The following is an 18363-nucleotide window of genomic DNA, read 5'->3' as shown; positions in this document are numbered from 1 at the left end:
TTATTTCACTTCCAAGATGCTTCCATGCATGTTTGAAGTGTTGCTAATTTTGTCCAAGTCCTCTGAATTCATCTTAGTTTTCACACATATGAAGTTCTTAAAATCTTTTACTTATGCCCAGAAATATGAAATAACTTACTACTGCAAGATTTTTCCAAATTGTATTGGACACAAAGGAACATAGGCTTACCCAAGTTTGTCATGACTACAAATACTTACTACCTGGATGTTCTTCTTTCATATGTACATCAGGTTATCTAATTATTTCCGTCAATGCTTCTATTATTTTGTGCACACATATTAGTCCTATTTTCTGCTCCATGTATTCTCCAGGTAAGGTGAAGGGAATGGTATAACAGCAAGCTCCTAATTCACTAAAATTGTGGATAGCAATCACATTGCACACCTATTCTTCAAAAATGTTGTTAATTCCAAACACTGTATCAAATAGAACAACCCCCAAATGCATCCCAAACGACACTGAAAGCTTCCAATCATAAAGCATGTACCAATTGCAACAATTTCTTCACTAAGGACTTTTTCCTGCAAAGGAAATTGGTATTTCTGCTTAAGTGCTGATCACTTTGGTGAGTGGTGGAGACACGTACCTTTAGATTTGCACACTGAAAAGACTGCCAGTTCTCTGAATAAATAAATTCTCAAAAAAAATTAATTTAAGGTTAACTCTTCGTCTTATTTGAGTTTTATAGACAGCAAAAGGAAAATAAATTGGTTTACTATTGTCACATGTACTGAGGTACTGCTTTACATACCATCCGGAGCAATCATTTCATTCCAACCCTGCATTCAGGTAGTACAAGGTAAAGTAATAACAACCTGTAAGTGTTACAGAGGAAGTGTGCTACAAGCAGACAGTAAGATAAAAGGACTTTGTGAGTGAGATTATGAGGTCAAGAGTCCGCCTTATTGTAGCAGGGAGCCATTCAAAGAGTCTTAAAATAGTAAGATAGGAACTGTCCTTGAGCCTGGTGGTACGCACCTTCAGGCTTCTGTGTCTGCTCGATGGGAGGGGAAGAAGGAATGGGATGGGGTCTTTGATCTTGTCGGTTGCTTTACCAAGGCAGCAAGAAGTGTAGATGGATTCCATGGAGGGGAGGCAGATTTCCACGATAGGTTGGGCAGTATTCACAGCTCCCTGCAGTTTTGTGATCTCGGCAGAACAGTTGCCATACCAGGCTGTCGCATCATGACAGGATGTTTTCTATGATGAGTAGTGTCAGTGGAGACTATGCAAAATTAAGGAAATGAGTCTTTAAAGACCACAATCTATAGGACCAAACAAAACTTTTGGTCCATAGAGCAGTTATACTTCCTGCATTACTATATAGAGCTGGATCACAGACCACCTACCCTAGGCACCTGAAAGCCCTGGAACAATATCACCAAAGGTCCTCATGAAAGATTTTGAGGAGCAGCTAGAAGGACCTCGACAGCACTGACACCAACGTATAAGGAGGCCATCATGAACAGCATCCCTACCATGATAAACCAATTCCAAAGGATAGGTCATGTCATATGGATGCCTAACTTGCATCTGCCCAAACAGATCCTTTATTCCCAGTTGAAGGAAGGCCAGCAAGACACTGGTGGGCAAAGAAAACATTTCAAAGAGAACATCAAAATCAGCCTGAAGGAATTCAATATTACATCTAAATACCGGGAAGACATTGCACTCAAAAGATATACCTGGAGGAAATGGTCTGCATGAGGGTGACCTCTGCTGTGCTGGAGAGAACAAGCAGCAGCTGTGAAAGAGAGACTGAACAACCAAAAAGACCCAACACTAAACACAGCCGTCACCTGTTCTTGCCCACACTGCACCGATAGACAACCCCTTAGGAGAACATCATACTCTACTTGAGTGATTGCATTACTACTCTTTCTAAGATGCATCAATAAAAATTGGTGAGAGGCAAAGGGAATATGCCAAATTTCTCTACCTCCTGAGGACGCAGAGGTGCTGCTGCACATTCTTGGTTGTGGCACCTATGTGGTTGGACCAGAAAAGCTATTGGTAATGTTCACTGCTTGGAATTTGAAGCTCCCAAACCTCTTGACCTCAGCACCATTGATGTAAATAGGAGCATGTGCACCCCACCCCCATTCTGGAAATCATTAATTAGCTCTTTTGTTTTGCTGACACTGCAGGAAAGTTTGCTGTCATGACATCATCCCATTAGGCCCTCTATTTCCTCCTGTACTCCAACTCATTGGTTTGTGATTCAGCCTCCTATAGGGGTATCATCTGCAAACTTGTTCATGGGGGAAGGGCAGGATCTGGCCATGCAGTGTTGAATGTACAGCGAGTAGAGGAGGGGACTGAGGACCCAGCTATGCAGGGTACCAGCATTGAGAATAATTGAGGTGCTGGTGTTCCAGCCTGTCCACACCGGTTGTGGACTACGCGAGAGCTGTGAGGTAGTTAATCTAATTGCTAACACCTGTGTGAGTGAGACAGACAGAGGTCAGATTTTATGTTCTGCGGGAAACAAATGACTCTGGCAGTTAATTGCAACTGCCCACAGAAATCTGCTTTGGAACCTACAGGGCACTAGAGAGTCAAAACAGTATGGTGCCTCCTATAAGGAATTCGAGGTCTTTGTGAAAAGGGCAATGAATTGTTTCTCTCTTAATCTGTCAAACTAAAGAATCATTACCAATCCATATAGCCTGAAAATTAATCCATAATTATTTTGAGCTGATGCGATTGTTTAGCAGTAATTAATACTTAACACATAGTAAAAACTTAGTCACGTGTGGTTGGAAAAAGTATGAAGGTTTTCTAGTGTATATAATGGCAAAGTACTGCAAAGTGAGGTTCTTCCATCAACAGGACTCTTGACTCTTACAAATACTGCAAGGCTTTGAGAGGCATAAGCCAGATAACACAATACATTCTTGATTTCCAAATTTAGCAATGCATGTGGGGACAAAATCAGACTGAACAAAGGCGAGTGCATGTTGCTTTACCTTAATATGCAAAACATAGCCCAACAACTATTTTTGTAATATTTTTTATCCAAACATTGTCAAACATGAAAACAAATTGAAGGAAACCAATAAACTTTGAAGAAAAAAGATTGTTGATGATTGCAGCTCTGACATTTCATTACCTGCCCTTCAATTTCTTCTAGTCTCTATCCCTGTGAAAGATTTCTTGCTTGGATGGTATTTCATTAATAATGGTGGAGTTACTCATGTTATTATATATCCACCAATTTTAGTTCATTACCATATTTTCACTTTGCCAAAGTGAATACACATAAAAAATCATATTCTCAACTTTCTTTATTTGCTTTAATATCAGATAACTTCTCCCTTCACTTCTGAGTAGTTTGAGGTTAATGTTTAGATATTGAATTCTTTTTCAATATTGGTGTTCTTTTTAAGTTTATTTTTTTTGATTCAGTACTTCTAATCATTTAAATGACATCCTTTAGAGACTACTAAAAACTAGCTTCAAACAGACTAAACATATAACAATTAAAATAAGTTTATAGTCATACAGTTGATGCTTCAGGCAGAGACTCTTCATCAGGATCTGATGAAGGGTCTCAGGCTGAAACATTGACTGTTTACTCTTTCCCACAGATGCTGCCTGGCCTGCTGAGTTCCTTCAGTATTTTATGTGTGTTGCTTGGATCTCTTCTGCATTCTTTCTAAGTTACTACATTGTCTTCCAACAGTGTTTTGTATAACTGTAACACGACATCCCCACTCTAATATTAAAAGCTTGTGCCAAGAAGGCAGACAGCCATACAGAATGCCTTCTTTACCTCCCAGTCTATCTGTGTTGCCATTCTCAAGGAGCTATGAACTTGTATCCCTCCGTACAAAAATCTTTTCTGGTTCCTGGGGTATTTACAGTAAATGTCCAATAAGTACTTTACGTAACAAAATGTATTACATCACACTGGTCTGAATAAAATTCCATCTGCTGCTACTCCTCCCAACTTTCCAACTGATTTCTATCCCTCTGTACCCTTTCACAGGCTTCTTCACTACCACTCCACCAATTTAGTGTCATCAGCAAACTTACTAATCAATCCACCTGCATTATCATCCAAATCATTTATACATACAACAAACAACAAAGCTCCCCACATTGATCTTCCGTTCTTCTGGCTCCTCAGCTGTGCCTAAAAAGATATAAAAATATCTTTAGCCTTAGCAATCACCCTTCTTGTTTCCATTTCAAATACCATCTGCATTACTCTAAAACTCCACCATGTGTTTAAACTAAATGGTCTTCATGGATTAAAGAACTTGTTGCTTAACTGATCCCTGCAGTACCCCACTTCAAGTCAGAAAAGCATACCTCAACCATTACTGCCTGTCTTCTATCACCAGGCTTTTAAAAAAATTCTAGTTATCCTATTCACCCTATCAAGCCAACTGTGGAGGATTTAGTCAAAAGCCTTGCCAAAGCAGATGTAAACCATATCTATTGCATGCCTTCATCAGTTTTTTTATTCACCTTCTCAAAAAATTCATACTTGTGAGACAGGATTTCTCCTGCATTAAACCAAGTTGACTCCTCCTAATCAGTCTCTGCATTTGCAAATGAACACAAATCCCGTCCCTCAGAAATGTTTCTACGAACATCCCTACAATCAATGTAAGCCTCAATGACCTGTTGCTCTCAATGACCTGTTGCTCTCTGGCTTTTCCTTACTGCCCATCTTGAATACATTAGCTATCTTCCATTCTTCTGGTTCCCCACCTGTGACTAAAAAGATGTAAAAATCCCAGTTAGAGCAGTTAGCCTCCTTGTTTCGATTTCGAACATCATCTGCATGACTCCAAAACTCCACCATCTTCATGGATTGAACCATTTATTGCTCAACTGACACTTTCGTTATCACGCCACATGTACCATTTTGTACATCTCTTGCACTTCACAACTCTCTTAAACAGATTCATGTTCACAATATTTCATAGTCAAACTCACACTGACAGAATTCATGCTCCATGGTAAAGCTGATTGTTACCCAGCCACACACTTTAAATACCATTCACCATTGGAACAATTGATAATTCAAACAATCTGGACAAATGTTAAATCATTTAACATTTTTCAAGTCATCTTTCAAATACTGAACAAATACTGCCTCCTGAACCAGCATTAATAACTTAGCTCACCTCAACTCTGAACTGGTTCCAAACCTATGAGCTTGCTTTCAAGATCTCAGTATTACCCATTATTTATTTATTTACACCATTTGCTATCTTTTGCACATTGGTTGTTTGTCAGTTTTTGCATTAAGTTCTTCATTGATTCTATCGTATTTCTTCGTTTTACTGTGATGGCCTACAAGAAAATGAATTATAAGATACAATATGGTGACATATGGAATACTGTATAGACCTTGATAATAAGGGGCTATGGTAATATAGTGGTTAGCAGGATGCTATTACAACTCAGGGCGTTACAGTTTGGAGTTCAATCCCAGTGTTCTCTATAAGGAGTTTGTATCTCCTCCGTGTGAACATGTAGGTTTCCTCCAAGTGCTCTGGTTTCCTCCCACAGTCCAAAGATGTACCATGTAGTAGGTTAATTGGTCTTTGTAAATTGCCCCCATGATTAAGTTAGGATTAAGTCAGGGGTTGCTAAGGGGACAGCTTGAAAGGCCAAAAGGGCCTATTCCATGCTGAATCGCTAAATAAATAAAATTTACTTTAAACTTTGAACCAATACCATGCTAATCTAACCAGTTACATTTCCAATATCTCATTGTCTTGTTGAGGGTAATTTAAAGCACCTAAATAGTAGGTGGCATGGCAATCAATATACCACCACCTTCCTGTACTTGCCATGTTCTTTATCAAAGGTCAGCCTACCTCACTGCTATGATAATTATGTACAAGCTTGCAACTTACTTTTAGTACCTGATTTTCACCTTCAGAAGCATAATTCTCAATTATATAAATTGCAAATATATAAACAAAATACAACTTGATCAAAATCAATTAAAATGAAAAACACTTTTTTTAAAACTTAACTGAATAAATCTCACTCCAATAAAAAATTCATTTTGAGAATCCCACATCTTGTAACTACACCCATTTACAATTAATCTTATTAGTTTTGCTTGCCAATTATTAGATTTAACCTTAATCACATGAGAATTTACAGGAATCTTATTGGTAGTTTGGGATACTAAATGATTCAACCTGTAACCTGTGGGAGAAAAAGAAAGCATAAAGCACCTATATTGACTAAATCAATGTATATCAGATTTTATTCTTTTTAATCTAAATGATTAAGCATAAGTACACTTAGAAAGCCGTGAATAAACTACAAACAGCTTTTGGTACCAGAGGTTACCTGATGACAACTGGAATGCATGAGAAACAAAAGAAGCACTGCACCTTTTAAATTATTTTGGTTTTGCTTAGATACTTAATATAATCCTGATATGAATGTCTTAATAAATAAAACCTCAATATGATGTGGTATTTAATCTTTAAGTCTGAATGCGCCTTGCATTTGATCTTATTTTGAGACAAGTTAATCTCAGCCAAGGTTATAATGGGAATTGTAATTGGCTCCAGCACTTCCAAGCCAGAGGGAAAAGAAGTAGACAATTAGTCAGAGTTACAACGGCTGGCTCACTATCCAGTAACCACTTTGGGAATTACATTCATAGAAGCAAATCACACTGATCTGCCACTGTTTTCACTTTCTGCCAACAATTACAGTAGGACATTAAAATGAAGAACACTAATTCATGGCACATTACTGATATCATTTACAATTTAGGAAAGCATACCCTAGCAACAGCTTCACGTGCTCCCTAAATTAAGAGAGGAAATCCAAGCTCTTGATAGAAGACAATTCCACAGATATTTCGGCTTTTTTTTCCCTCAGCAAGTTAAGGATGGATTTAAGAAATAGTTTGAGATCTAATTTATATATTGAAGATCAGAATAGAAAAGAAGAAAAATTCAGAATAATTTTCATAACAATTGTGTATGGTAAATGGAATCTAATTTTTTAGGCTAGATTAAGATAAAATTTAAACTATGTTCCAGATTTTAATAATTTACTGTTTCAATAAATTCTAAAGTAGATAGATATTGTTTATTAAAAAAATTGAAATACTGCACAATGGCAGGAAGAAATTTATTTACTTCATTAGTACCAAAGTGAGAAGTTTCAGTTCAATTCATATTTAATTATTACTTATTATTATTTGATTAATTCAAAATCATTACATTTTGAGATGTGTCATTTTCACTTGAGAGCGTGACAGTGGTTGCTTGTGCATCCATGTGAAGCAGGGTTCAACTGTCAAGCAATTCAATAAAAATGTCAATATAATGTCTACACTGATTCGAGTAGTAGGGTGCAACTATGAAAACTGTGAATACAAACAGTCAGCATTACTTTTGAATATGTTGTTAAAATACAATTTTAATAAGTAATTGTGCTTGAAATGCAATATTTCATAATACACAGTATATTTCATAAGAAAGATTCCATTCTTCACCATGCTTTCAAAAACTAATTTCCAGTGAGCGCATTCCTCCCTCAGTGCTAACTCTCAAAAAACAATGTTTCATCTTCCTAATCCCAAAAAGCACAAATATATCTAACCTACTGTTCAGAAGAGATTGCCCAGCATCCAAGCAATTAGTACCGAATTTATGATCTGATTATCAATTCTGCTTCCACTGGGTGAACATCAGAGCAAATGCAACAATCAATTTTAAGCCTTCCAGTGACCTATTAACAAATTATTTAGAAATAAACATGACGCAAGAATTTATGGCGAATATTGGCTCAATGCACAAATAAACCAGCTGATGCTCTTGTGGAAGTTTATCCTGGAACACAAGTTTGTCAAAAGTCCAATAAATTCTGTACATCAATTTTATTTTAAAGTTGATATGGAAGACAAATTTCATGGCCAGTCAATTAAAATGTTCAAGTACTTCTCTTTGTCAAGCACTTCATCTTGTCAGTCAATGATAATAGCCAGGATCTTCCAATAGCCAGCAATTTTTGCTCCACTTCCCATTCCTGCACCAACGTGTTTATCCATGGACTCCTCTACTGTGAATTTGAGACTAGACACAGATTAGAGGAACAACAGTTCATAATTTTACCTTGGTCATCTCCAACCTGACAGCACAAACGTCAACTTCTCATAACTACACCCCTGTGTTAAATCCCACCACAAATTTTTGTTTTACCTTATCTCACTGGCCCTATTACTCTTTCTCTATCCCCTACCCTCTTAATCTGTCCATCATCCACACAGTTCTCACTCTGGTTCCCACATGAAAAAGAAAAAGAAACAAAAACTTGTAAACCCAAACCCTTTCTTCCCTTTATCCAATGTCCTCTCCTTGCAGATTCCATTCTTCAGCCCTTCATCACTTCCACCTATCAATCCCACTCTTGAGTCAAAACATCCATTGTCAATTTCCCTCCATGGATGCTACCTGACCCACTGAGTTCCTGCATCATTTTGTGTGTTGCTCCAGATTTCCATCATCCACAGTCTTTCTTGTGAGCCAATAAAATAATCAGTTTTAAGTACTTTTTATTGTAAACAAGTAATTTTTGGTTAAAGCAATTGAGACAAGGCAACTTTTGAATCTGAACTCTATTAGTATATAAAGATCATTGTGCTTTGCACAAACAGATTCATGATTTATATTCTGTGGCAAAATTGATGGTATTGCTCACCGCCTACTACATCCACTCTCATTCAGAATCATAAAGGGATTTTTTTTTTTTGTCCTCATCTTCCACCTCAGCAGACTTCACATTCAACAGCTACTTTCCGCTGTTTCTGAGAAATTCAACAGCATGGAAATTCTCCAAGAAATTTCCAGGAGAAGACACACAAGCATGAGCCACCTCAAGAAGACTAGCTGCTGTTTTCTGGGTGAGTGATCTGTTACCTTTTGTGTGAGGGAAGGGTTGGGGGTTACAAGTTTTTGTTTCTTTTTCATGTGGGGGGGGGGTGCTGGTGACTTCCATGGCTTTTTTGTATTCCATAGTCATCAGGAGGAGATGAATCTCAGAGTTATATTCTGCATACATTCTTTGATAATAAAATGAACCTATTGACCTTTGTCTTTGAAAACATTTTCCCTGAAATACTTTGGATTGTTCTTTCATCTCACCCACACACAGTCTTTCCAAATGGTATTTTCCCCATCCAATTACAAAAGATACAAAACACTTATTCCTCTCTGCTGCGTAGAGTTTTCCCAAAGTGCAGAGGCCACAACACCCATTTCAGGTTGAGATAGATCAGCTGGACAAAGGAGTGACTGTAGACCTCAGCAAGTGGAAGTTGAGTGAAAACCCACCAGTCCATATGGAGGGATCAGCAGTGGAAAGGGTAGGCAGTTTCAATTTCCTGGGTGTTAATATCCCTGAAGATCTATCCTGGGTCAAACGTGATATACTCATGTGCTTACAAAGGTGGCAAGATAGTGGCTGTATTTCACTTGGAGCCTGAGGAGACTTGGTGTGTCACAAAGTCTCTAGCAAATTTCTACAGATGTACTTTGGAGGGTATTCTAACTGGTTACATCACGTCTGGTAGGAGGGGCCACTGCACAGGGCTAGAACAAGCTGCAGAAAGTTATCAGCTCAGCCAGCTTCAAAATGCGATGCCTCAAAAAGGCGGCATCCATAATTAAGGACCCCATCACCTAGGACATGCCCTCTTCTCATTGCTATCATCAAGGAAGAGGTACAGGAGCCCAAAGACACACACTCGACATTTCAGGAACAGCATCTTTCCCTCCACCATCAGATTTCTGAATGGACAATTAACCAAGTAAAATACCTCACTATATTTTTCTTTTACTTTGCTCTTTTTCACTACTTGTTTACATTCTTATATATATTTCTTATTGTAATTTAGAGTTTTTATTATGTATTGCAATGTACTGCTGCTACAAAACAACAAATTTCATGACATATGCCGATGATAGTAAACTGAATTCTGATTCTGATTCCAGTGAAACAAATTTCTTCTTTTACTCATTTCAATTAGTATACTGTATTTATCATGACAGATATATATTTAAATCAATGTAACACAGAACTGTACAAGCCCTTGAGCTCTCCTTTTAACCTAACCTATCACAACCCTAACCCCTACTCTCCCACATTGCCTTCCATTTTTCTTCCATCCATGTGCCCAATCTAAGAATGTCTTAAATGCCCATAATATTTCTGCCTCTACCACCACAAACAGTGTGTTCCATGCACCAACACTATGTTAAAAAAGAACCCTACCTCTGGCATCCCCATGATATACTCAATGGCCACATTATTAGATACCCCTATTCACTAATGCAAACACCTAAATCAGCCAGTCATCTGGCAGCAATTCAATGAATAAAAGCATGCAGGCATAGTCAGTTGTTGTTCAGACTAAATATCAGAATGGGGAAGAAATGTGATCTAAGTGGCTTTGACCATGGAATGATTGTTGGTGCCAGATGGGGTAGTTTGAGTATTACATAAACTGATCTCCTGGGATTTTCATGCACAATTGTCTCTACAGTTTACAGAGAATGGTACGATAAACAAACAAAGAAACTCAGTTTACAATCCATAGCAGTAAATTATCTATAATAAATATAATCAATTTAAATTTTATACACTAATCTGATTGCATGCAGTTCATGTCAACACACCAAAGAAAGGATAGGACTGTGTTGGAGGAAATGTAAAGGGGATTCACCATGATTTTGCCTAGTTATAGGAAGAGATTGCATTTAGCAAAAGATGCTTCTCATAATCTTATACACTTCCAACAGAAGTATATACGATTATGAGAGGCATACCCACAGTAGAGTTTTTTCTATGGAAGGTGCATCTAAAATAATGAGTGGAAGGTCTTTAAAGGGGATCCAAGGAAAATGCATTTTTTTTTTAACACAGAGTGGTTAATATCTGTAATGCCTTGCCAGAGGAGGTGGAGAAATCATATACAAATACCATATTTAAGAGGCAGTTAGACAGATATTCAGTAGGCAAGGAAGGCCACTGTCCTAATGCAGATGGTTAGATTTAGTGTAGATAGGCAAAAAAAGTTGGCATGGATGAATAGGCCAAGGAGTCACTTTTGTGCTATACAACTCAATTAGTAACCTTTTACAAGGAACCTTACCAAAGGCTTTTTGAAAGTCTAAGAGAGCCATATCCGTTGGTTTTCCTTGATCTACATCGTTAAACTCCAATAGGTTTGTTAACAATGAGCTATCTACCAGAAAATCATGTTGACTCTACCTGATCTTGTCATTGGAACCAGTTTAAAAGATTATTGCATTTAACACCTTCCTGAAAGTATACACTCCTGCAGTTTTCAAGTTGTATACATATCCATATAATTTTAAAAATTTTAAAATGCATTCACTCAATCTATTAATATTATAAACAATAATAGGGTGGAATTTTTCCCCAAAGCAAATGATGTGACTGAAATTGAATAATAATTGACGCTGAGATAAACAGAAAACTATTAGGGCTGTTGTTGAGAAGCTTGGTCAGGGAATTGGCTATAATAATTTAAATCAATACCAAGGAGTGAAAGAAATTTAGCAATGGCATTACTGAGCTGAGGAGAATAAACTAATGTAATAAACAGCATGGTTCATGCTGATTGACTCTACAATGATATTAATGATGTGGCAGATAAATCTTATGTGTAACATGCATCAGGTACAGGTTAATTGTGCACAATATTTTCAAGGCATGTTTTCCTGAACAATCCAATTTCTCCTTCTTTCAAATTCATTAAAGTTAGCTTGAAATATATTCTGTGACAAAACTAAATTTTCACTGCAAAAAATTGATTCAATCAAGTGGCATTTGCAAGAATGTTCATAATTTGTCAGTACACGTTTTCCCATACTATTTTTCCTACGTTTGTTTAAACTGTGGGGATGGGGGTGAGGGTGAGAGAAATGAAGGACCTATCACAATCACAAAGTAGGCATGGCAATGGTCTATTTCACTAGGAATCTGGTATGCAGAAACATAGAAAACCTACAGCACAATACAGACCCATCGGCTGTTGTGCCAAACATGTCCCTACCTTAGAAATTACTAGGCTTACCCATAGCCCTCTATTTTTCTAAGCTCCATGTACCTATCCAAAAGTCTCTTAAAACACCCTATTGTATCCGCCTCCACAACCATTGCTGACAGCCCATTCCACATACTTACCGAGTCAAAAACTTACCCCTGACATCTACTCTGTACCTACTCCCCAGCACCTTAAATTTGTGTCCTCTTGTGGCAACCATTTCAGCCCTGGGAAAAAGCCTCTGACTATCCACATGATCAATGCCTCTAATCATCTTATACACCTCTATCAGGTTACCACTCATCCTCCGTCGCTCCAAGGAGAAAAGGCTGATTTCACTCAACCTATTCTCATTAGGCATGCTCCCCAATCCAGGCAATATCCTTGTAAATCTCCTCTACACACTTTCTATGGCTTCCACATCCTTCCTGTAGTGAGGCGACCAGAACTGGGCACAGTACTCCAAGTGGTGTCTGACCAGGGTCCTATATAGCTGCAACATTACCTCTCAGCTCCTAACTTCAATTCCATGATTGATGAAGGCCAATACACTATATGCCTTCTTAACCACAGAGTTAACCTACGCAGCAGCTTTGAGCATCCTATGGACTCGGACCCCAAGATTCCTCTGATCCTCCACACTGCCAAGAGTCTTACCATTAATACTATATTCTGCCATCATATTTGACCTACCAAAATGAACCACTTCACACTTCTCTGGGTTGAACTCCATCTGCCACTTCTCAGCCCAGTTTTGCATTCTATCAATGTCCCGCTGTAACCACTGACAGCCCTCCACACTATCCAGAACACCTCCAACCTTTGTGTCATCAGCAAACTTACTAACCACTTCCTCATTCAGGTCATTTATAAAAATCATGAAGGGTAAGGGTCCCAGAACAGATCCCTGAGGCACACCACTCGTCACCAACCTCCATGCAGAATATGACCTGTCTACAACCAATATACATATGTCACCAAAGTGTCTTGCTAATTTCTACAGTGTACAAAGGAAGACATTCTAACAGGTTGCATCACCACCTGGTATAGAGCCTTCAATGCAAAAGATCACATGGTGCTACATAGGGTGGTAAACTCAGCCAGTTCCAACACTGGCACAAACCACCCAGTCATCAAGGACATTTTCCAAGAGGTACTGCCTTAAGAAGGAAACATCCATCATTAAAGATCCTCACCATGTGGAACATTCCCTCTTCAGGTTACTAGCATCAAGGAGGTAGTCAAGAGCCCTAAGAACCACACTCAAAGTTTAATGAACAGCTTTTTCCCCTCTGCCAACAGATTACTGAATAGTCCATGAACACTGCTTCAAATTTGCCTTTTGCACTTTTTCATTGTTGTAACTTAACTTTTATGTCTTGCACTGTACTGCAAAACAATGAATTTTATGACATATCAGTGATGATAAGCTTGATTCTATTTATATACACCATACAGTACAGCCAACATATTCAGCGACATGATTGGTTGTAAATAATTTGTACTTAGTTCACTTAATTCAATTGATACAAATTTTATCAGTATTTGCTTGTATTGGTTTGTTTGTGTGAAGAAAGCATTCCCAAAAAGAAGTGAAAATGATACTAAATTGAAGTTCGAAGGAATAGAGCAAGAAGACAATGATATCAAAGTGATGGGGAAAATGAAGTGAAAGAACACGAGTACTGTCAAGCACATGATCACAAGTTAATCAGACGAAGTGAAGAGTAGCAATTATTAATCCAATGGAAATCAGTTTGCCTTTAAATTTGAAGCAATCAGAGAAAAATAATTACTATCATAACCTGTCATGACATAATTTAAGGCATAAATATTTTTTCCCATGTGCTTAGCTACCTCTGGAAACTATTATAATCCTATATCTCCGTACATGATTCCCTTATCCATTTGTTCCCCCCATCCCTTCCCACCAATCTCCCTCCTGACACTTATCCTTGTAAGCTGAACAAGTGCTACAACTGCCCTTACACTTTCTCCTTCACCACCATTCAGTGCCCCAGACAGTCCTTCCAGGTGAGGCAACACTTCATCTGTGAGTCGGCTGGTGTGGTATACTGTGTCCGGGGCTCCCGGTGTGGCCTTCTATATACTTGTGAGACCCAATGCAGACTGGGAGAACATTTCGCTGAACACCTACACTCTGTCTGCCAGAAGAAGCAGGATCTCCCAGTGGCCATACATTTTAATTCCATGTCCTATTCCCATTCCAATATGTCAATCCATGGCCTCCTCTACTGTCGAGATGAAGCCACACTCAGGTTGGAGGAACAACACCTTATATTCCGTCTGGGTAGTCTTCAACCTGATGGCATGAACATTGATTTCTCTAACTTCTGTTAATGCCTCTCCTCCCCTTCTTACCCCATCCCTATCCATCTATCTATTTATTTATTTATTATTTTTAATTTTTTTTTCTTCTTCCTTTTTTTTCTCTCTCTTTCCCTCTCACAATAACTCCTTGCCTGTTCTCCATCTTTCTCTGGTGCTCCTCTCCCCCTTTCTTCCAAGGCCTTCCGTCCAATGATACTTCCCCTTCTCTAGCCTTGTATCCCTTTTGCTAATCAACTTCCCAGCTCTTAGCTTCATCCCTCCCCCTCCTGTCTTTTCCTATCATTTCGGGTCTCCCTCTCCCCCTCCCACTTTCAAATCTCTTACTATCTCTTTTTTCCATTAGTCCTCACAAACGGTCTCGACCTGAAACATTGACTGTACTTCTTCCTATAGGTGCTGCCTGGCCTGCTGCATTCCACCAGCATTTTGTGTCTGTTGATTTAATCCTATATCCCTCTAGTTGGGACATTTGTTCACTTTCAGCATCTTCTACACTTCCAACTAGGTGGCTATAAGGTCAATTATATATTAGCTTGGATAAAGACACTGTTCAGCTTGCACATTAACAACTTCTAGGATGAGACACTTCCACAGGGGATGAGCTCAGAGCCCATGGAAGCAGTCCTGCTTTTGGCTATCCCTTGTTCTCACCTTGCTTTTGGGAGCTGGCACCAATCCAGACTGAGATGTACCAGAAAGTTACACAAAGTTTGCAAATTACCTGAAATCCAGCCAGAGCTGTAGCTCCTGAATAAAATTATTTTCTACCAGTTCTGGGAGATTTGTCTTGACCCTGGTCATAACTTGAATTCTTATTGGATCTGTGCAACTTACTCCTCCACAGCTTAGTTAACAGTATTTCAGAGTACAGTAACTATGTCATTACTAGATTGCCATCATATTCATCCACTGAATATTTGGTAGATTAAAATATCATTTTTAAAGTTCTCTTGAAGGAAAAATGAACACAAATCATCTAAATCAACAACACTGGGAGGTTAACACTGAAGTTTGAATATCTTGACATTTGTACTTTAATGTCGAAGGATCAGTATGGTTAGTTTAAGAGATTACTGTGCATTACTGCCTTCAAGTACGGCCTCTAAACTCTGTTGGAGAGATTGAGCTATCAATTCTTCTGATCAAAAACAGATGTTATTTTTTGTATAATTGAGGAAAGAAACAAATTACAGCACAGAATACAAACACATTTAATTTCACACACAATCTGACTACAAATAATGCAATTTGTGATAACAGAATTCATTCTTGTAATATTTGGTGAAAAACCATAAAATCTAAACACGAGAAAGTCTGCAGATGCTGGAACTCCAAAACAACACACACAAGATGCTGGAGGATCTCAGCAAGTCAGGCATCAACTATGGAAGTCAATACAGTTGACGTTTTGGGCTGAATCTCTTCTTCAGGACTTGCAAGGAAAGGAGAAGGTGCCAAAATTAAAAGGTGGGGAAGGGAAGGAGGATAGATAGATGATAGGTGAAGTTAGGTGTGTAGGAAAAATAAAGGGCTGGAGAGGGATGACTCTGATAAGAGAGGAGAGAAGACATAGGAGAAAGGGAAGAAAGAGAGCACATAGGGGGAGGAGATAGAGAGAGGGGAACAGAAGAAGATGGGAGGGGAAGGGAGAAATGTTTTTACTGGAAGGAGAAATCAATATTCATGCCATCAGGTTGGAGGGTACCCAAATGGAATACAAGACGTTGCTCCTCCACCCTGAGGGTGGCCTCATCTTGACACGAGACCATGGATCAACATATTGGAAGTGGAATGAGAATTGGAATTAATATTTTTGGCCACCAGGAAGTTCCACTTTTGGCAGATGGAGCAGAGGTGCTCGATGAAGCAGTTCCTCAATTTACGACGGGTCTCACCAATGTAGAGAAGGCCGCATCAGGAACACCGGACATAATAGACAACCCCTGCAGATTTGCAGGTGTAGTGTTCCCTCACCTGGAAGGATGGTTTGGGGCCGTGAGTGGACAGGTGTAGCACTTTGGCCACTTGCAGGGATGTGCCAGGAGGGAGATTAGTAGGGAGCAACAAATAGACAAGGGAATTAAGGAGGGAGTGATCCCTGCGAAAAGTGGAAAGAGAGGTAGGTAAAGATATGTGTAGTGGTAGGATCCATCTGGAGATGGCAGAAGTTGTGGAGGATGATGTGCTGGATGCAGAGGCTCATGGGGTAGTAGGCAAGGACAAGAGGAACTCTGTCACTGTTCAGATGGTGGGAAGATGGGGTAAGTGAGGATGTTTGGGAAATAGAGATGTGGGCAAGGGCAGCATTTATGTTGGAGGAAGGGAAACCCCATTCATTGAAGGAGGAGGACATCCCTGACATCCTGGAAATGAAAGCAGCATCCTGGGAACAGAAGCGGCAGCGGTGAAGGAACTACGAAAAGTGAATAGCATTTTTACAGGAGACAGGGTGGGAAGAGGTATATAGCCATGGAAATTGGTAAGTTTATAAGTGTGTCACCAGAGATGGAGACAAAAAACGAGAAAGGGTAGAAAGGTGTCAGAAATGGACCAAGTGAATTTAAGGGCAGAGTGGAACTTGGGAGGCAAAGTTGATGAAAATGACAAGCTCATCAAAGGTGCAGGAAGCAAAGGTGCACCAATGCAGTCTTCAATGTGGTGGAGAAAGAGTTGGGACACTACCAGGGAAGGTTTGGGACATGGACTGCTCTGCATAGAAAATGAAGAGGGAGGCACAGCTGGGGCCCATGGGGATGGCCACAGCTATCCCTAGAGTCTGGAGAAAGTGGGAGGAGTCAAATAAGAAATTGTTGAGGGTGAGGACCAGTTCTGCCAAGAGATGGGTGGTGGTGGAGGGGAATTAGTTGGTTCTTTTATTAAGAAAACCATAAAGTAACTAGTTTGCAAAGTACCAAGGTAACTTACTACTTAAAAAGAAATAATAACACAACTCCAATTAACTCTAAAATCTAATGCAGTAATCTAACACGTAGTTATTGGAAGATTAAACCCTTGAATTATTGGCTGATATTTGAACATAATTACAAATCTTAATTTCTATTTGTCACTAATTAGAATGACCACAGTTTCAATTTTTCTCAGCAACAAGCAGTTCATTAGATGATCATTTTCACTTTGCCATTTTTTTTGAATAACATGCCCCAGTTTACTTAACAATTAATCTCAATTTTAGGAAGTGCAACTCAGAACTCACACGTTTTAAAATTTTGAAATGAAAACAACACCTATTGGTGTGGCACTTACTGATGGGTTTGTGAAATTTGTTTAGCAATTTCATATGCCATTGGATCTCTATCAAGGGCAAACACTGAGATGTCAGAGGCTTGGGAAAGGATCGTCTTTGTGTGGCCCCCTGCTCCAAACGTCATGTCCAGAAATACCTGCAAAAAAAAAATGACAAATACATTAGAAAAATGAAAATATTTTCTGGTGATTAACAAGTGTTAGCATGCAGTGTTCTTTTACAGCCAAACACTGCAGGTTGTGATGAGGTATCTCCATAGCCTCTCATTGTCTTCCAAATGAAGTACATGATGTTACAACTACTAAACCCCCAACCCCCTTGCTTCTCACGTCTCTGATCACCTGTTTCCTGAGAACACTTGTAGTTAACTTGAATAACCCTCATCTTATTTAGCTTGTGTCAATCTTACATTTATCTTGCTATAATTTCAATAGACAAGACTCATCAGCTGCACATCATATTGTAAAGTTTCAAAGTGCAAAGAAAAAAGAAGTGAAGATTCCATACATTTGAAATTTAAAAAAAGTGAACAAATATTCAACAGGTCAGGAGCATCTCTGGATAGAGAAATATTTCAGGTTGATAACTTTTCATCAGAATTGGGAAAATTTAGAAAACAAAGATACTTTATGTTGCAGGGATGAGGGAGGTGTGGAA

General features: G+C 38.8%; 1 protein-coding gene across 2 annotated transcripts in view; it reads right to left on the bottom strand.

Moving 5' to 3' along the window:
* Window positions 1-18363, bottom strand: part of mettl15 (methyltransferase 15, mitochondrial 12S rRNA N4-cytidine) — an 87304-nt gene that overhangs the window by 37307 nt on the left and 31634 nt on the right. For both annotated transcript variants that reach the window (XM_059976005.1, XM_059976006.1), the window contains exon 2: window positions 17706-17842. In XM_059976005.1, coding sequence (XP_059831988.1) covers window positions 17706-17842 — 137 coding nt within the window. The remainder of the gene's footprint in view (window positions 1-17705; window positions 17843-18363) is intronic.

Source organism: Hypanus sabinus, chromosome 7 (genome assembly GCF_030144855.1).
Source record: "Hypanus sabinus isolate sHypSab1 chromosome 7, sHypSab1.hap1, whole genome shotgun sequence".
NCBI lineage: Eukaryota > Metazoa > Chordata > Chondrichthyes > Myliobatiformes > Dasyatidae > Hypanus > Hypanus sabinus.
The sequence above is the reverse complement of the archived record's forward strand: the minus strand, read 5'-3'. Positions and strand labels throughout refer to the sequence as shown.